The sequence below is a fragment of the Telmatherina bonti genome, assembly GCF_933228915.1.
Source record: "Telmatherina bonti genome assembly, chromosome: 5".
NCBI lineage: Eukaryota > Metazoa > Chordata > Actinopteri > Atheriniformes > Telmatherinidae > Telmatherina > Telmatherina bonti.
In genome coordinates this window covers 29519318-29540477 of record NC_136623.1, presented here as the reverse complement: position 1 = coordinate 29540477, position 21160 = coordinate 29519318, and the positions used below count along the sequence as shown (strand labels likewise).

The following is a 21160-nucleotide window of genomic DNA, read 5'->3' as shown; positions in this document are numbered from 1 at the left end:
AAAAAGAGGCCAAAAGATGGAGGAGTTAAAGGAGGGAGTTGAGGATGTTTGGTTTGAAATGAGAACAAAAGCAAAAGCGGGGTTGGGGCTGGGAATGCAAAGAAAACAAATGAATAAAAAGGTTTACCAGAACAGCTTGGAATGCATCCAGAAACTCATAATCACGTCTCAAACCTGTGTCAGGTCCTGCAGGCCTGTTCTCCACTCTAACAAGATTGTGAGATAAACATCTTGAAGTCATTACTAACATCCAGAAGTCGTTTCGTCTCTGATACATTTCACATATGTCACACATTTCAGATGAGGGCGAGACTTTGTGTAAAACGTCAAAAAAACTACAACACAACGATTTAGAAATCTTTTTAACCTACATTCAGTTGAATACTCTACAAAGACAACTTTTACTACTTTTAGTGTGTGGCTTTGTAATGAAAGAGTGAAGGTACTAAACTAGCCTGCCTGAAGTCCAGACAGGTTTCCCTTTTGTGGCACATTATAAAGCACACATAAAACAGAAGTCCTAGACTCTTGAGCAACTTTGTTGTACATCAAGGAGAATAGGAAAGAATTCCACCCACAAAGCTTGAACAATTCATGTCCTCAGTTCCCAAACACTCATTCTCTGCTGTGAAAAGAAAAAGTGATGTAACACTGTAGTAAACTGTTCCAGCTTTTTTTTTTTTGCAACATGTTGCACGCATCAAATTCAAAATGGGTGAAAATAGCCATAAAGTTTCAGTTTGAACACTGAATATTTTGTAATTGTAGTGTATTCAACCGAATATAGGTTAAAAAAAGATTTGCAAATCTTTGTATTCCGTTTTATGTTTTACAAAATGTCCCCATTTCACTGGAACTGGGGTTTGAGAGAAAAAAGTTCTGTTGTGAGAATACAAACAAAAGCAGCTAAGGAGTCTGTGCTTGCATATATTGGTTTCCAAGAGACAGAACAAAACAGAAAAAATATTCAAACAAATGATCTTTTCAAAATGTCAAAACTATTAATTAAAACTATCCTGGGAATATCTACCCTTCCTTATTAACTTTGCCACCTTTAATACATGCAATTCCCACCGCAGGGATTTCTTTGTCAAGAAAAAAGAAAGAAAATTCAGGAGAAATTAAATAAGCTAGATCAGAGATGGAAAGATAGATTTGTATAGAACAATAAATATGTTTATAAAAAGACATTATACCTCTAAGCACCAGTTTGGTGCAGTAATCAGATATATAAAACATAATAATAGTACAGCAGCACAAATGATGTTTTCCTTTGTTATAGACTTTATTTATAAAGCAGTTGTACACAGAAAAAGCTTTTTTCCTTTTATTCATTTTTTTTGTAAAGATTGGATTTGGACAAAAATGAAAACAGATGACGAGCACTAAAACAATGGCGCATATCACAATACAGATCTCCATCCAGGGTGGGCTAATGGATGTCTGCCATAATGTCATTACTACATACATCAACTTTCATTAAGCTGTGAGCTCCATTTCGGCTGGAATAAACTACAAGGCTGATGTAATTAAAAAAATAACTGGCCAAAGAGGACTATATCACTCTTTAGTGTGCAATCTAAAAAATAAACATTTGTCAATAAACAGACTTGGATACATTAACATTAAGTAACTCAGTAATTTCTCTGTGCTTTTTTGAAGCAATCATGTAACGTAATGTTCAGCCTCAACATGCTGGCCAGTAAATAGTTTCTTCTGTCTGATTATTTGGTGTAAAAACAGCAAGGGGAATAAAATATGGGAAAGATGCTGAAACTAATTTATGCAAGAGAGGCAATGACCACGATGTAGATAATTAACAGGACCAAGCTCCCGAGCCCAAGTCCCAGACCCACATGGTTCAGAGTCCTGGCGGTCCTGCTGCTCCGCTCTGCTGCCATCTGGTCACCTGTGTGGTTGGCTTCACGGGCCTGAAAGTGGATAAACATACATATAGAGCAGTTGTAGCTTTGCTTGGGGAAAGTTTTATTTAATTTTAATTCAACAAGGTGAAATGAAATGAAATGAAGCCCCATCATTTCAAAGCTCTTTATAAATGCAGTAAAACATACCAAACACGTCTTATCATTAACTTCGTTATTTCTTAACCAGCTCGTATAGCAGTGATATTTTGCATAATCATGATATCACTTATCTATCAAGAAAAACAAGAAGTGATTCTGTAATATTCAGCACCTGAAGAACACATTTAGCCTCATTAATGTTTTCCTACTTTGTGACATTGTAACGTTTATTTAAAGTTGGTATTTTCAGATTTGATCTGATAGAACTACACAATAAAAAAAAACCTCTAAAGTGGTGCATGCATAGTAGCTATTAACGCTGCATTTAAAATTCACACTGCTAAAGTAAATCCACCAATGTGCAACTTAACACATGTTGTTAGTATTTATACACCTGTTGTGAATGGCGTCTGGAACACGACTGAGCACGAGGCCCCGCTACCAAAGCTCTGGGGCCAGACAATAAAGAGCTTTATTCAGAGTCAACAAACATACAACATGCAAACCGTTATCATAGACTGGAACATCTGTCCATAAGCCAAATGCTCTATGAAGCTGGTGTTTGTGGAAAAGTGACATAAAAGGGAATAAAAGGGGGATTTCTGAAATGCAGAGGAAATATTCTGCTAAAATGACAGAAATACTTAACATTTAAGATAATAAAATACAAAATAACACAATGTTATTAGTCTAAGAACATCATCACCAAAGTAAAGCATGGCAGTGGCAGCATCATGATGTGGAGATGCTTGCCATCAGCAGGAACTGGAAAACTGACAATGACTACAGAAATGATAGATGGTGTTAAATACTTTTTGAACTTCTTTAATACCACTCAGACCTGAACACGACTGCGTTTCTGTGGTATGATTTAGGATTTGCGATACACCAGCATAACAAACTAAACTCTAAACTTGAGAAGGTTTGCCCATATGGTCATCTATTAACTGGTTACAATTTATAGGAACATAAACACCCCAAGAGATTTTAAAATGGTATTGTTATATAACTTTGTTCAATCTGTTCATAAAATCCCAAAACAAGGAAAGTTATATTACTGTTACAGCAAAGTAAGAACTACACAAAAAAGGCTTTGACAACAGCACTTCCTATATACTATAATCACAGCTGCAGTTTGCCAACTTTTCTTCCAGCATCGGACTGTCTAGACAGTGTTAAAAGTTAGTACTGGGTTGTAGCCGAGATTATGCCCAGTCTGTATGTTGGCTAACACTGAGCAAAAACTCAAAACAGTCATTACATGTTACTGTGAGTAAACTATAATTTATGAGACTCTAGAGTTGTAAATTGTGAAGTACATTTTGCATTAGACTTCCAGGACGTGTAGCATCAACTAAAAGCACATCTTTTGGATTAAAACTGAAAGCTAATCTAGTTTTACTCCTGTAATGACAGCATGACAGCAAACCATGAAGATATTCCAGTAAATCCAGCTAACACACTATTCCTGTGCAAGCTGGAGCTTAGCATAGAGTTTGCTGCAGTCTAACAAGCAGCCTAAACTAATGCAAATATTAATACTTGTTTGTCTTTCACTGGCTGCAGTGACACCACCAAATGTCATTTGTGTGTCTACATACAACATAACAGTGGCAGCTGAAAACAAAGTTGTCACATCATGAAAAAGAGAGAACGAATGACATGCCACCATGCAGGAAGATTCTTGTTATTCTGTTTGAATTATTGGAAAGCAGATAAAATGACAATCACATTTTGATTCACGAAAACATTATCTGCAGATAACTGCAAAAGAAATAACCACATCATGGACTGGGACAAGGCAAAGGTGATCGGACCGGTGAGCAACAAGTTCAAGTGATGGATTAAGGAGTCTATAGATATCGGGAGGATGTAGTGGAAATGTCATATCAAACCTTACTTAATTTGGTATTTCATGTTATACATTACTTTCATGTGTTAGTTTATATGGTAGTACTGAACCTTATGTATTATTCTACTGCTCATGCTGGAAAGCCTCTTTTCTGGTACATTCCTAAGCATGAGGTCAGGTAGACCTCTGTGCTCTCTAGCAGGATGCTGTATCTATGAATTATCTGTCTGATCCTCTTCCCTGACGTAAAGCATGTCTAGTACACTTCAGATTACGATTAACAAGTCATGAATTATGGCAATAGAGATTGTTTATCCTCAAAGAATCCAATTTATAATCATCTGAAGAGGGACCTCTGTAAGATGAGAGGTGCTGGGTGTCTGGGGTGTCGAGGGAAGCATGGATCCATGAGGACCACAATAGCATGACATTTCCCTTCCTAAGATTTAAAAGAGGTTTTTTAATCATCTCTCAGATTTGAACCCCTCCAGAGTTCTGCCCGATTAGACTTCTGAACGGTTTCTCCAAATTGCAGTTTGTAATACTTATGGCGCATCAACCGTGACGAGGAGGCAGTCATGCTGTCCCACACATGGGACTCTCTCCTGAAAAAAACCACTGGTGGGTAGGAGGCATGGCCCACAGGGCAAACAGGTCAGATTGCTTGGTGGGCCACGCCTCCACAAATCCACTAGGGTTCCACCACCATCTGATAAGCACATGTCACGACGGACATTGGATGACGTTCTGAGGAATGCGAAACCATGTCAAAATGGTAAAACCATCTACTTTCTAAAAATACTCTTTGTCTGCAAAAAACAAAACAAAAAAACTGCATATAGTCAGAGTAGAGATTATGAACTCATGCTACCTTTCATTCATTCATTATCCTAACCGCTTTATTAACCAGCGGGGAAGCTGGAGTCTATCCCAGCAGTCTTTGGGTGAAAGGCAGGGTACACCCTGGACAGGACGCCAATCCATCACAGGGCCAACACAAACAGACAAACAACCATTCACACCTAGGGGCAATTTAGAGTAACCAAATAACCTAACATGCATGTCTTTGGACGGTGGAAGCAACCCATGCATACACGGGGAGAACATGCAAACTCCACTGTCCCCAGCCGAGGATTGAACAAGCAACCTTCTTGCTGTGAGGCCACAGTGCTAACCACCATGCCATTGTGCAGCCCACGCTTCCTTTTGCGAAAGCTTTTGCTTTGAGGGCCAAGAATGAACATGTTGCTGGTTATATGGTAAAGGAGATGTAATCATCAGTTGTACAGTTGCCATCTTGTCTGATCATTAAAAAGTCCTTTAACTTGTAAATGAACAACATCCACACACTAGGTTTCTTGTTTATTTGTAAATGGATGTTCATAAAGCACTGTAACAGGGATACTGCCCCTCCCATATCAGTCTGCAGATAAGGCTATGTGATACTGTAGGGCAGCCAGTACATGAAGATGTATGTCATCTGAATTCAAAATGATGATAATTGCACAAGAAATTGCAATAAATATTGATATTGTTTGATAATTGGTGAATATTGTATTTCCCGGGACACTGATTTGGGCTGTGATTAATGTCTGCAGAATGTTCTACAGTAAAATTAATCAGAACATCTGGCTTTTCATCCATTGTGCAGTTACTGAGCTGTGTCTTCATGGCTGTCTTCACAATGGTCTTCTGTATTGACAAAATGTGAGTAATCTGGCATGCACTTGCAGTCAGTCTGTTTTGCGAGTTGAAAACCATTTCCGTGTGCAAAGAATGTTTAAAAGGAAGTTATGGAAATCCCCACAGCTTTGGCAAACTGTGAGAATGTCATCACTCAGCACATCCTTAATTTCCTAATCCTCCATTCTCAGCAAAGGACAAACTTGGAAGCAAAAGACTACCCTTCATTGTTTATAGATAACCGCAGGAACATTTCAGGGTAAACTGATTCTTTGACACAGACACGGCACAAGTACATACACACCTCAGTACGTAGCAAGTTTGAATGATCAAAGAGGAACAGTGGTGGGCTAACAAGAACTTCATCTGGCTGAATCATATGAGAAGAGCTTTAAAGTTTCACTTTAACAACTACACAATGCATAAACCAGAGAAACAGGAATCAACTAGAAGCTGCATTACTGCTGTGAATCCTGTAAGAAGCAGACACTTGATTCAATCTAAGGTTAATTTTGCTAAGTTTGAGTGAGTATAAAACTGTTAAAAGATCCATGTGTGCAGTAGTACTCTGGGTGGAACTCGCTGAAACTGGATCGGAGCTCTCTTCACTTGAGCAGCTGGAATCTGTAAGTGGTCAGAAATACCAGGCTGTCACTTCACGGTCAACAGGATACAGCTCAGAATCAGAAACCAAGCACCTCCGTGGTTATTATGAAACTTTAAATGCAATGTAATGTTATATAGGATCAAAGCAAGTTTAGTAATTTCCCAGAGGTTTACTCTGATTTGTTGAGGATCAGTAACCAATGGCAACTATTTTTTTTCCTTTGGCACATAAAGCACAAGATAAAGAGCTGAAATGTGAAAGGTGTGGCTTCAGAGATCCTTTTCCTTGAACTCCTTTTTAAATCTCCCAACTCCCCTCCTACGCCGTGCTCCTCCTAAAGAGATGTGATGCTGTCATTTACAGGGTTACTGTCTCTTTCTAACAAGCAGCTCCTGGGTGATTATAAATACTGCAAAGAGAGATATGCTATGTATTGGTACATCTGGTCTTACCCTCGCAGCATGTGTTCAAAGAGAAACTGTTTGCCAACAGAGATCTGATTTCTTTGCACAGGTTGTTTCCACAGGGAAGCAAACAACAGCAAGTTTGTTAATATTATAGGCGTTTTTCTTCTTTTGAGGTAAAAAAAGTATCACGTTACATGATGCCAGCTGTAATTACATCATAATGAACCTCTAGAAAAATGATCAGGAAAAGGAGGAGTTACAACAAAATCTCATAAAGGGAGTTCAAAGAGAAAGATAGTTGAGTAGAACAAAAAAGAACAGAGAAGAAAAACAATAAATAAACAAGTAATGCTTCTTGACGTTTTGCAGGATATAATGGAGGATCTCAGGAAAGTGTAGAAGAATGACCCCCAGCATCATTACTCACCTACTGTTTCAATTCAATTTAAGTGCTTTTGCAGTTTGGTCAGCGGCTTTCCTGCTTCTGCCTGAATGTTGAACACTGATATCTCTGCAGTATTAGCTTTATGCTCTGTCTCCTCAGTAAGACTGCATTGCTGCCAGTTTGTGTGTGTGTGTGTGTGTGTGTGTGTGTGCATAACTGTCATCCTCCTCCACTCTGTTGAAATCAGTCATTGTGTAAAGCACCACTTACGTGGGAGCAGGGGGATGATATTTGTGAGAACGCCACAGAAAGCAGAAATGAATACAGCAATGAAAGACATCCAGCCCTGCAGGCTCCTCCTCTCAAGCTCATAACTTTCATTCTCATAATGAAACAAGAGGACAATCGTGGTCACTTTGGAGTCAAACCAGTAAATCCAGTATTTGAATAATACATTATCAAATGTTTTACACCAACCGTCGCTTTTTCACTTAACAAAGTGGCATCGCTCCATTTGCAGAAACCTTTCCACCACTCAGAACTTTCTCTGCTGTGGTTACACCCTGCCCTTTCAAAAAGGTTGAGGTTAACTCAAGAGGAAGAGAAAACAGTTTATATAAATCTTACTGCCTCTCCGGTTACACACACACAAACTCAAACACTCATTTCACAATCAAACATTCTTGCATTGGCATCGACTGTATTTCTCTTTTTAATCCTATAATGCTCTATGTATCAGATTTGATACAATTTCTCAGACTATTTGCATTGTAAAAATTTTGTTTAAAACCCTGTTGTACACAATCTGATACTCAGGTAGGCAAAAGTCACAACAAGTGCAGCAGATTTTAAGAACGACTGCATGTGAGGGCAAAATGGTTTCCACCTTAAAATGTCCAATACAAATGCACAACGCCGTCCCCAAAGAGAAAAACGGTGTGTGTGTGAGATCAACATGAATCAGACACTTGATATACTTGAATATCTCACATGTCTATAATTTATAGCATGATAAATGTATTAGTAGTATTTTTTTTTAACATTTGCATTGTACTGCAAAGTAAAACACAGTTGAATAGTTTTCTTTCTTTTTACTGTACAGCTTTGTAATCAGTTTCCAGTTGACTCTAGCTGGGAAGTTTTACATAACAGAGAACTTCTACGAGGATCAGATTATAAGTTAAAGCCACAACTGTTTTCTTTCTTTTTTTTAAGGGAGAGTTTATCACTTAGATGCAAATGTTGGTTGTTGTTTCTGTTTTTAAAAATTCTCAAACCTACAACATGTGATTACATTTTTTTTTCCGAATAAGGAAGTCATCACATTGCAGTTACACAACCAGTCAAACTGAGATACAAGCTGAACAAATATTGACTTATATATTTACCTGTGAAAGCAGGTGTGTTTATAGCAGCTAAATTGTAACAACAAATGCATTCAATTAGATTTAAATATGGATATAATTTATCATAAATAAAATTTTCTTCACTGTAATGAACTGGCGAGCTTTCCAGGGTGTACCCTACCTTTCGCCCAAAGACTGCTGGGATAGGCTCCAGCTTCCCCGTGACCCTTCATAAGTTAAGATAATGAATGAATGAACCAAGAAAATTTAATTAATTGTCTACCTAGACTTTGCTTTGGGTAATTGTAGCTTCAGGGTGTCAGGTTGCTTTTGGGGTTTTGTAACTATCTCCAGCCTCAGAGTTCACTCTGACCTTGACTCTGACCTTCATGGTAAACCCATGTTTGCTGTCTGCAGCCCAACAGCAGTCTGACTCTGCAATGAGATGTCAGATAAGAGTTTAACTATCACCAAACTCACAAAAAACTCACAAATTTTTGTCATCCTAACAGCTTTTCAGGGATTTAAAAAAGTCCAGCTTTCTTACCAGAACTCAGTGCTGAATAACGAACTTGAGATGATTTGGATGAAAGTATTTTAAAATACTTTAGACCTGCTAAGTTGTCTGTAAGATACCAAATGATCCTTGGTAGCCTACACACAGTAAAACAGTGTGGGCTGTGAAGATGTTAATCATTAATTCAGTTTGCTATGATGTGTGCGCTTTTATGTTTTGTCCACTCAAGTAAAACTTAGAAAATCGCTTACTCTACATTTAGGGAATATTAAACCAATAACACTTATTCAACTTTAACACTCTAAAACCTATCTTAAGAGAAGCTGTGTTAAAAAGGCCATTTTTTTCTAATCTAAAGTCTTTTTTGGCCCTTTAACTGAATTTGAAAAACAAAACAAAAAACAAAGCAAAAAAACCCCCACTTTAGTTTGTTGTATTTTTACTATTTTTTAACCATGTGATAGGTTAAAACGACTAGTGTAATCCTCTGCTTCCTGGTATCCATTAGAGGGCCAAAGACAAGTATCAGATTGTGTTCAACAGGTTTATGAGCAAATTTTTTTACCATAAAGTGATGCAAAATGTCTCAGAAACTATATTATCAGATGTGATAAGTTTGGCTTTATAGGCTTAAAGCCATACCACTTAAGTTTACAACCTTCAAACCCTGTGCTTCTGACTTGTGTTGATGCTATTCTGACATTCATTAGACACATTCCTGGAGCGTCCATTGGCCTGCAGTGCCTCAGAGCTGATATGCAGAACTTCATATCTTACAGTCATGTGAAGAGCTGTGCTTTGCTTTATGGCACCGTGTCACATGCTAGCAAGTGGATATGAAGACGCTAGCCATTTTTCCTTTCCCTCCATTGGGTTCAGCCAAAAAAACCCAAGAGACCATCATCAAAGGAAGCATAGAAAAGGAGGAAAGAGAATGATAGAGTAAGATATAGGATACTAGACTGATGCCTTCGATGGAGGACGCCCAAGTGTGAAATTCTGCCCAAGTTCGTTAGTGTGACTTTAAATGCGCTTTATTAAGAGAATTAAGACAAAATGTAAAGGCGTTGTGCAGTTACACATGAAGAATAGGCAGTTTGTACCATGCTGATTCACATAAACAATTTTTCAGTTGCAGATCTTTCATCTTAATTGCAGCAACATACAATTTTACTAAAAAACTGCTCTTCCGATGCAAGACGTATGAAGCAGTCAATGTATCGCTACGGTTACATAATGTTTTTTAATTTGGAATTAATAATTGATGCTAATTAATTATAATTGGTACTGTTAATATTCTCCTACAAGCTTACATGGAAATAATAATTCTGAATGGATGATGTGTTTAACATGAAACACATCCTCACTTAATCCTGCTTTAGATCAGCAGGTTGGGAAGGGTTCTGATTGGACAGGGGGTCATCGTGACATACTTGCATCTACCGAAAAGAAATAAAGTTAGCTTCCTGCTTCTTGGTTTTTCTGTCGTAACATGGAAAACTATATAAGTACCAGTTTTGCCATTATTTTCATGACAATTTTGAATTATTTCAGCAGCTGAGAATGAGAAGGAAAATAGACTACCAAAGACGGGAGGCAAACCTATGCGAACATGTACGTCATCAGGACATGACAAGGTCAGGAGCAGGCGCAGAATGATTGGAATTAAGAGATTAGAGCAGAATAAAGATTTACATGACAGAGGAATTTAATAGTTCGGGTTTAAAATGCAAATAAACCAGCCACTTACTTCGGAATTAAGTTTACTTCCGAACTGACTTTTTCATTCGGAATTAGGTGTTTACATGGCAATTTTTCACCAGTTTACAGCAGAATTAACTTGTATCCAGAATTAAAGACAATTAAAACGCTGATGTAAATGTGGCCAAGGTACTCTGTATTACAGGACAATCAATGAAGCATGGATCCCCCTTCATGAGTGTGGTCAAAACCTTAAGAAAAGAGCCCGTGTGAACGAGCAAAGTTTAGAACCAAGTCATAGTATCTGTAATCTTTGAGTGAGAGTTTAGCTTCGCTTGAGCCATGCCACAGAAAGAAAGCCTGAATGAGTTAAGGTGGCTTTTAGTGCACATGTGAAATAACAAATGAAACCAAAACTCAACAGAAAGCATGAGAAAGAAACAAACACAAATATAAAACAATTAGTAAAGCAAATACTGACGCTCATATAAAGATAGCAAAAGTAACTAAGCATGAGACAACTAAAAGTTCACCATGACCAGGAACTGTAGCAGGAACATGTGGACCAAACAAAAACCCCAAACCACCATTCTGACATGATAATGCTTAAATCTCAGAACTAGTTAATGCATTTTTACTGCAAGCAGATGCTTCCAGTTACTGCTTCTTCCACTATCAGTAAGAGCTGAGAGCAGCAAGGAAAGGCAAATATTAAAGTAAACAAAGGGGCATTTGATGAGACTGTCAAAGAGGAATGGAGTGACCCGCAGCTTGGAAACCCAGGCAATAAATTAAGAACTCAACAAAAGTGCTGCTTGTCTGGATGCTCCAGTAGAAACCATTTTATGAATGTCATTTCATCCTGGTTCCATTTCTTCACTATTTATGAGAACTGTGCCAACTTGTTCAACTTTCATTGTCAAAAGACTTTGTTTTCTCTGCAGAGAAGTTGTAAAGGTAGAAACAATGAACCATAACTTTTATAAAGAACTCATTATAAAGGACACTTCCCCTGTTTTGAGCTGTGGAAGAACTGAGTAAGAGAAAGCGAAAGCAGAAAATCAAGCGGCCAACAAGCCCCCCCATCCTTTCTCTTGTTGTGGTCCTACAACTGCTGTAGCACCGCCACTTTTCAGTGTGTCCCTGCTTCAACATATTAAAATTAATCAGTCACAAATGTATAAGCTTACATTCATTTTGAGTCAGGGCTGTTGGAGCAGGGACACATTTGAAACAGGCAGGACTGTGGCCCCTGTGCAACAGCATTAAGCAGTCCTGTAGTAAAGGGAAGACAAACTTTAAGACTATAAGACTTTTCTTCTTAATGTAAATAATGTGGACCTTTTATGGGTTAAAGAAATAGACTTTTATTTGTTGTTTTTATATATTTGGAATACAAATTTTAATAATAAAATGGCAAAGATGAGGCAGATTATGATTTTTCAAAAGTTTCTTTGGCTTTAATTATGCTTACTTTGGGTGTTAATGGTCAGTAGAGGCCTATAGCTGAATTTATTCTGGTATTTTCTGCTACTTTTCAGCGCATGCCCAGATTGTCTGCATAGAGAATGCACACCAACATCATCAATGCACAGAATGGTGGGAGAAATTGACATTTTCTATTTACCCACCGTATGTTTATATTAATTCAGGAGTGGCTCTTGTCTTTTTAAATTTTTTGCCTTATTTACAATTTCTGACGAGTATTTTATTTTATCACCCCGACCCCCGTGTTGTGCTCTCAGCTGCTGCAGCAGTTTCCTGATTATTCATTCATTCATTTTCCTAATCGCTTAATCCAATTCAGGGTCGCGGGGAAGTTGGAGCGTATCCCAGCAGTCATTGGGCGAAAGGCAGGGTACACCCTGGACAGCTCGCCAGTCTATCGCAGGGTCAGTTTCCGGATTAGCTTACAAAAAATTAAATTAACCAGTGGATAATTTTCATCCATTTTCATCTTGGAGGCGGTGCAGTGACCAACAACATATCCCAGAGAACAGTGGACTTCTTTCGGAAAGGTTTCCTGTGTCAGTGTTAAGACATGAAGCCACAACATTCACAATTTGTACTCTTTTTCTGATATATTTATCCTTCTTGTAATGAATGAATACATTTCCTCAAACACTTAACAGCTTTTGTATTTTTACTGCTCCTTTTTCTTAAACAAGATTTACAGAATTAAATAATTCAGTACATTTAGACCTTTTCCTTGGATAATGCTCAGAATGTATTAATTTATAAGAAATTATTGCACAAAGATGAATAGATGATTTACCTGATTTCAGAATCAAAATATCAGAATAAATGGCTACATGAACATCTAATGATTGGTGGTTTTTATTGGGACAGGAACTTTAGACCAAACCAATGGTAAACATCGACTTCTGACACTGAAACAACGCACCCAAATCTGAACCTCATCCATTGTTCAGCAGCCTGTAAATAACTAACTTCTTAATAATTAGTGTTTGTGCATCTTCCCTTCTCTCATGTGTTTATTATGGTAACAACATTTCTTTGTATGTTACACATATTTTTTAACTGTGTGAAACCTTACTGTGTGGTTGGAAACAGCGGAAAACAGCAGACAAAGCTGTGGTGGCATCACATTGCAATTCTCCATTGCATGCAGTGTGATTCAACCACGTCTTGCCATCTTACTGCCGCTACTGTGGGCCTGCATTTAGCTCACCATGTGGAGCACAAGCTGATGGAGAACTGGCTACAGCTCCTCAGATCACTGTCGTTTTGTAGATTTGATGACTGAAGTCTTAATAAATACAACTCAGAAAAGCACTTGGAGAGCGGAAACTTCCGCCAAGTTGCTGGATCCAAACGATGATCCGTATCACCACCAAAATTAAATCAATTCTTCCTTTTCACATTTCCAACTGAAAACTTCATGAAAATCTGTTCATAACCTTTTGACTTATCTTGAACACAAACAAACAGATAAACGCCGGGTAAAATATAACCTCCCTGGCGGAGGTAACAAAATGGGAATGGTACAACTTATGCATTTAACAAATAGGCAGCATGTGGAAGAATTATCTATAGTCACAACAGCTGCCAGCTCTTGAAACAAATCACTCGCTTGTTCACCATGCTGCGGGATGGTTTCCTTTTCTTCATTGTCACTAGTTAGCCAGCATGGTTGTGTCGGTTCCTTTAACATGAACAATAAACCTACGGTTGCCCAGGCAGGCCATTACATCCTCTATACTCCAAAAGTCTGGAGGAATTCTATGGGGAAAAAGTTCTGTTATCTTGTAGGATAAAGTTTAGTCCCTGACAGTAGAGATATGAGATTGCTACTAGTTGCAGTACATTCATTGTAATCTCTCTCTGCACTAAGATTCCATCCAATGATAACAAGCCTTGGTTTTCCAGTGAGAGAGATGCTGCCCCCACACCATCACACTACCTCCACCAAAAGCCTTGGCCTTATCTGGGCAGCAGTCAGCACGGTGTTAAGCAGAGACGATCTGGCAAGGTTTTCATTGAGCCAACCCACATTCCTCTCTCTGCTGCTGATTCCACAAAAGCATTTTCCTTTCAATTACGGCAACATAAAAATAAGGGATGTAAACAGGATTTCCAGTGGCATAATATTTATTGCTAAGAAGCATTGTTATGACAAAGAGATAACTGACCAAACACTAATTTCCTTACTTCCTGTGCTAAGTATAGTATTTTGATCTACACCCAACCCAAAGAAAGTATCTCCAGACAATAGGCACAGCTGTCTTTTTTCCAGGAGAAGTTCCTCTGAGTTATCAACTTCAACTACTTTCACTCTTACGGCCACATCTTTACTTTTCAGTACATTCTCTGTCCAGTTTCGCTGCTCACTTGTTTAAGCAATTCAAATCAGTGTTAAGGATCAACACAAATTTATATAGCATAAATAAAAAAACGGTTTACGATATGAACCAGTAAACTGGCCACCAATAGGGAAGAAGGCAGTCTAGAATGTGCAGGAGGGGAATCAGGCTGGGGAAATCAGTGTGTGTTCTTCCCAAAATGTTGAGAGTAGGAGATGAGTCCCCTCCTTGTGTTGATATATATCTGTGCATGAGAGGGAGAGCCACTGGGAAACATTGTACAGACAAGGCGTGCACCCTAAGCAGCCTGCTCCTCTTAGTATAACCAGTGATTAGTGGATGACTAGTTTTGGTGTGTTTGGTCAGATATATATTCACAAATAAAGATTTCATGTCTTTTAGATCTCATACTCGCATGGTGGTGTATTGTGATATCAACACAGTACAAAAATGTAAACACTGGTATCCGAGGTATGTTCATTTTGCTTCCTTAACAGCAAGCACCATTATATTTTAGAAATGGCCCTAGAAGGACTTCGACGAAACACTTTCTCATAAACACACATAGCCGCCCTACTTCATCTCTGCGATCCGCCTTCTCCCATGCATTTCCTGCAATACACACATCTCTGAGTGCTCACGGCAGCCAGTCTGTAAAAAGCTTCACACTAATGACTTTATTGTTTCAATTCCCATCACAGAACTCTTTCTGCATTTCTAATGTAGTCCTATCCATTACTGTTGTTTTGAAACCACACGGAGAGCATGTGAGCACTGACTTTTGGCCACCGTAGTAAGAATACTTTGTATTTCCTTTGTAAACAGTTACATTACCCAACTGGAGCTGGAAAACTGGGAAATGAGTCACTTTCCTGTAACTGTGTGAGATTGATTAATGCAGAGCTAAGTATATGCAGACAGGTGTGTAGAAATGAAAACAACAAAGAAAGGAAAACTGGCAGGCCACAGTTTTCTGACAACTGAGGTATTACAGGGGTTTTCCACATAGCTTTAATCTTTAAGGTGAATAGGGATGAAGACTGAGACTCTGTTGTAACCTTTCAGATCCACATTAGTTTCTGCTTTGCTCTTAATCAGACATGCTTCTGTCAGGTCTTAAGCAACGGAAAGTTAAAAACACATTATTTTGTGATAGCACTATGTGAGCTGCACAGATTATACAGTTGTTTGCTCTCTCCTAAGCTGAGAGCCTCACATATCTCTTTAAAGTCAACTGAAGGGTTCGAAGTAGAGAAAGATCTGCTTAAGTAACTATTATAGTTGCTATACTAAAGCTAATGATATATTTAAAAAACAAACAAATAAGGTAAAAACAGCAATGCTAATCTCTGAGTTTTAGTATTGAACAGGAAAACATCTCTCATTGCCTCATAGCGCTTTTCTTTACAACCCATGATAGGCAATCATTCATCACATGAATAAAGGGCCCTTTTGAATCTGCTAAACACACATCATAATTACAGATTACTGACTTTTTTCCAGTATCACAGGATGAACAATGGTTCTTGTTTCTGCATTGATGATAGAAGCACAAACAAAAAGTGTTTGCTGCTAAATAAATTGTAAGGGACTGAGTGGACTACAAATGGACTCTGCTACGGCTCATCTCAGATCATCTGTGTCACTGTTTAGCACAAACGCTGCATAATGAGTGACATCAAGCCAACTTTACAAAAGCAAGCTGGACAAATCGATATCAAATGTTGTGGTTTTAGTCACGGTTGTTCAATATTAACTTAGTAAGAGCAGTTTGTTGACATCGAGTTTATATATCCTGACGGTCAATGCTTTTTTAACAGTTACTTATTGCTGCACTTTGGAGCCTCAAGACTATTTCATGCAATGCGACCCTTTTATTAAGTAAAAGGAGAAATGTTTTAAAATGTTTAGTCTAATTTTTCATATAAAATGGATTTTTTTCATGTATTTTGTCATAAAAGCAGCTTTATTCAAATTACTCTGGGTTTGAAAATGTGCTGTCCAAAAGTAGCTACCAGTAGCTGGGTGTGTACATGCGTATGAATCCCTCTGTCTACATCCTGAGGTAATGAGCAGCAGACAAATGAGGTTAACAGCTGCCATGAAACACAATTCTGCTCAGAGGGACAAATAATCAGATAATTCACCGCATGTAAATAAATAACACTGGTTGAAGTCTTATTAACCATAGAAGAAGAGGTCTGTTCTCTGTAACTGCAGGACCAGATACATGCTAAAAATACACAAACAGCCATTTAAAGAGTCTTAACGTGGTCCTGTGTTTTGTGTGTGCGAGTGCTAACTTCATTATACTGAGAGCTAAATATGGACAGTCAGAAAATAAGAGTTCAGCAACTGCTTTGCTGTAGAAAGACTGGATAAGTAAGTCCATGCCTACAGCCGATACACAGTGGGGTAGGATAACTTTAGGAAGCTTTACAGAAAGTATCACAAGCCTTTTATATGAGCAGCACACATGCTTTTATCAAAAGTAGTTTGAGTTTAATATCATGTCAGATCCTTCCATACTTGTTTGAAAAAAGATTTTAAGCTAAATAACACACACAAGCATTAGGTCAGTGTGTGTGTGCTTTGAAGAGTGTCACATTCACATGTATTTCACCTCTCATGGTAATTATCTTCAACACCAGAACCAGCAAAGGAGTAATACTAAAAAGAAAAGACTAAATTAAAGATATTCTACGCTGCAAAACTCTTTAAGTGTCTGTGTCTGTAAGTCTTTAAATGTTTTAGTGCCAAATAAATGTTGTATTTGGGCTTTAATTACCCCGAGCAGCATGTGTGGTGTCACGCAAGAGTTTTTTCCCCAACTCTGACTACTGCATTGATGAAAATAGGATCAAACTTTCTACTTAAGCTAGAAGACACGTGGGAGCGTTCTATGAAGAAGAAGAAAGATGTGCTAATTTTCTCATGTATTGCAACAGCAATCTGTTCAGAGAAGGAAAAAGGTCTTTCATTGCTGGACATTGGAGTGTCACAATAAGTAGCTTTTCAGTGCTTGTTTGGGGAGTGATTTAAAATGGTTCCAGCTACTCGCTTCCTTCGACCCAAACTGGTCACTCTTGTATGCACTCACATGCAAGCAAGAGCTGGAAAATGAAAACCACTCTCCTTTGGGAAATACCCATCCCACTGGGAACATACTGTATATACTTTGACTACGTCTTGTAGTGTTTACAGTAAAAGAGGGTTCATTTTTCCCACCATCAATATATTCTGCTACAAGCTACCAAATATGTTGCCTCTTGAGTGAGGTGTCAGAAAATCAATAACATGGAAAAAAAAGCAGCCTTTCTTTTAAAGTGGCTCTGTGCCAGGGTGCTACTGTCTATCTGCGACAGTTCACAAGTACACAATTACAAAAACAATTTAAAAAAAAACTCACGGAGATGGAGTAGATGAGGGCAGCAATTCCAAGTGGCAGGCAGCAACAGAGCATGGTGAAGATGGAGTAGCCCAGGTAGTCATTGACAGGGTGTTCCAGAGGGCCTCGGGCCACGTACACAGTGGGCTGCATGGTGACAACGCCTGGCTGTCCTGGGTATGGCTGAGCCATACCAATAGGCTGAGGTCCATATCCACCTCCGTGTTGTGGTGGAATGCCGTAACCCTGAGGCTACAAGTGCAGAAGACAGTTAAAAGGTATTTTCATGAGATGCACCGGAAACTGTGGGAGACAACATCCTTTTCTATCAGTCATGTGTTTGCTTCTATGAGGAGTTGGAACGTGACAGGACAAACCAAGCTTATCTGTAGAAACAGATCCTAATGGCTGACTTCTTTTTGCCATTTCATCTGCTTTGACACCTAATATCCATTATAAGATTAAAGTGGTACACAAATGGTGTACAGAAATCCAATAGACCCCCCCCAAAAAAAGGTTTAAAGACACTCCAAAGTTTTATAAATTGTGTTTACTGTTGTCTAGTTAAGAAGAACTGTTTTATAGAAAAGGGTGTAACAGATGATCAAACAGTACAGAGAAAATAAGCTGCTAACACTTACTAATTGGCATGGTAGCCAAATGGTTACAGAGGTGGGCTCTTCTGGGGTACCTAACATCAAGTCTTGGTTTCACAACTCAGAAGTGAATCACTATGAGCTCCCGAGAAAGACCATTAACCCCCACAAAACCAGTTGTTAAAATATGGCAGCCCACTCTTGTCCAGCAAATTTACTCATTTTGAAAGAACCATCTTGAGTAAATCTACTAGAGAGCCATATTCCCCGTTTGGAATGAAAAGAGTAACCATTATAATAGGAACTGGGTCAAGATAAATGATGACTTAAGAATGAATTAAGTCAAAATCAAGTTAATTGAAATGTATTTAAATATAAGTCTGTCAAGTAAAAAACAAAATTAACTCAATTGAAAATCTCATTTCATCCAATTACATCAAATAAATTTAAATTAAACAAAAAAAAAAAAAAAACAACAAAAAAAAACGGGAATGAAATAAAATAAAATGGTTATTTCTAGCCGTTTCTCAACAATATGCAGTTCTTTGTCCTGGAAATGGGCGGTTTTAGGAGTGGCACATTGAAGACAACACATTTATTAGCACAAACTAATCCAAACACACACATTCACCCAGCACAAACTAAAAGGAAGAAGAAAAAAATATCTTAGCATCAAAACATGATTTACTCAACACATAAACTTGATCACAAGAAAAAAGCGAAAGAATAAAGAAAAAATAAATCTTTTTAGACTCCACCGAGATGCACTAATTAATTATATTATTATTAGTTATTTGATATTTTTAACAAATGAAATAACTAAATTTCAGTAGTTTTTCTGCCGTTTACCTGCGGCTGTGTTGGGTATCCCGGACCAGGCGGAGGGCCCCCCTGGTACGGATAGTCCTGGTAGGGTGGAGGAGCAGAGGACTGGGTCATGGGGGACTTCTCATCAGACCATCCCGGTTGAGGAGCGCTGGGTGATTTGCTAGGATCCATGAAGCAACAATTTTATAGCTCCTGGGACAGAATATTCTTCTTTGATGACTTCTCTCTCCTCTTTTCCTCTTCACTTGATTTAATTCTATTTTTTCCCCGCAAAGTCTTGAGGTCTCTCCACTTCTGCTACCAGACGGCAATTTGGTAACGGGCAACGTGACAAAAAGTTTTCATCGCCACCAAGTTCCCTAAAATAAATAAGGCACTTCCGCTACATTCTTTCAGATTAAAATCCAGTTGAGGGCAAATTTGCTGATATAATCTAATCTAATCTAATCTAATCTGTTTGAAAGTATTTAACCATTTCAGATTTTTTTTTTTTTTTTTTTTTTTTAAAAAGGTAACAAGCTCAACTGAATAAATATAGTGTTATGTGTGAGCTGATTTAATAAGTTTCAGCTTATGTATATATTAAGCTGATGTCATTGAAATGTGTAAAATATTTCCACCAGTCTGAGCTTTGGGACAGATAAGACGGTGTAGCGCCTTGATAAAAGCTTTTATCCTTCAGTGCATTGCAAAGGTGTAAAACAAATAAAGAATTACTGTATTGCCATGATAATGATTCTATTGCTGCATCATTTTATATTTAATTGAAACTCTTTTCTTTAGTTTTAGAATATCAATATTAAACCAAATCATGACAATTGGAGCTTTGATAACTGCAACAACCCTCACTTCAAAGGGAAATTTATTAAAATTCTTGACAAAACTATACAGAATATCTGTCAGTGAAATTTAAGGAAAACACAAGCTCATCTGCTAATCTACACTTAGAGCAAAGAGAGAGAGAGAGAAAGTGTGCATTTGGTTAATTATTTCTCCCCTTTAACAACAAACAGGCTGGTGTTGTGCTATACATCATTAGAAGGTCTGATTAGTCGCCCTCAGAACAAGGTGCTCTGTGGAATGAGCAATACAGCTGATGACTCTTAAAATGTCTCAAAACTCCCTGTAATATTCTCTACCCAGGTCACAGTTTGCTGTGCGATAGCACACTCTTTTTTTAGCCAGGAGTTGTTGAAGGTCAACCAGCATGGTTGTGTAGGCTATTCATGGCACAAACACACCCCAGCTGATCCTATGACGGTTCAGTTGGGATGAGATGGACTCACGGCAGGCCACATACTGGATGCTGTGTATGATGATTCTGGTTTTGAGGGAGAGAGCATTGTCACCCTGGAAGATGGCGCTAGGTCCCAGATTCTGGACATACTGATCACCACTGGTACCAGAATCTCATCATGAAATGCTGACCAGATTCCAATCAGGTGCCAGTCATATATCTGTAATAATTCAGCAGAAGTAGTTGTACCTTATTGTAAGTGTGTCTTGTCAGGCTTTCCAACAAAGTAAAACACAAATTGGTCTAATTAGAATGGGAGCTTTTTGGTGTTGAGTTTTACTATTTAAAAAAAGAGGCTTTCAATAATCATGGCACAAAGGAAACAAACAAAGGGCAATAAAATACCCATCTCTTCAGAAAAAAAGAGCACATCTGCAATGTCTACAGATAAATAATACTATATTAAGCAGCAGTGACGACCATAGCTTCTCCATATTAAGTCCCCCCAGACTTTTAATTTGGAATGTAAATTCATTTGACTTCCGGGGTTCTCCAGACATCCCAGCTAACCATCAGGAGTCTGCAGGAGCTAATGCGCAGACATTTACTGGAAAACAAAAGTGGTCTTTGAGGAAGCTGCTAGTGTAAAAAAGGTTAAGAGACTGTAGTTGTCATGTTAGCCCTGCCATTAGTCTGAGCAGTTAAAGGGCAATACACAGGTGATTTCACTGCATTGTCTTTTTTCAAAAATTTTTTTTTAAATCC

At 38.2% G+C, this 21160-nt stretch overlaps 1 protein-coding gene across 1 annotated transcript; it reads right to left on the bottom strand.

Moving 5' to 3' along the window:
• Positions 1 to 1273: 1273 nt before the first annotated feature.
• Positions 1274 to 19466, bottom strand: LOC306756245 (uncharacterized protein). The gene is made up of 3 exons (XM_079240945.1): positions 19180 to 19466; positions 17756 to 17986; positions 1274 to 1931 (listed from the first exon to the last, which is right to left on the bottom strand). The coding sequence occupies exons 1-3, from the start codon at positions 19327 to 19329 to the stop codon at positions 1782 to 1784; spliced, it is 531 nt and encodes a 176-aa protein (XP_079097071.1). The 5' UTR covers positions 19330 to 19466; the 3' UTR covers positions 1274 to 1781.
• Positions 19467 to 21160: the final 1694 nt, after the last annotated feature.

Excerpts from the sequence above, each read along its gene's own strand:
- LOC306756245 (XM_079240945.1), bottom strand. The coding sequence starts at position 19,329 with ATGGATCCTAGCAAATCACCCAGCGCTCCTCAACCGGGATGGTCTGAT. Across the intron at positions 17,987-19,179 it reads GATACCCAACACAGCCGCAG|CCTCAGGGTTACGGCATTCC; the intron begins GTAAACGGCAGA and ends CTGCACTTGTAG. Across the intron at positions 1,932-17,755 it reads CCCTCATCTACTCCATCTCC|GCCCGTGAAGCCAACCACAC; the intron begins GTGAGTTTTTTT and ends ATCCACTTTCAG.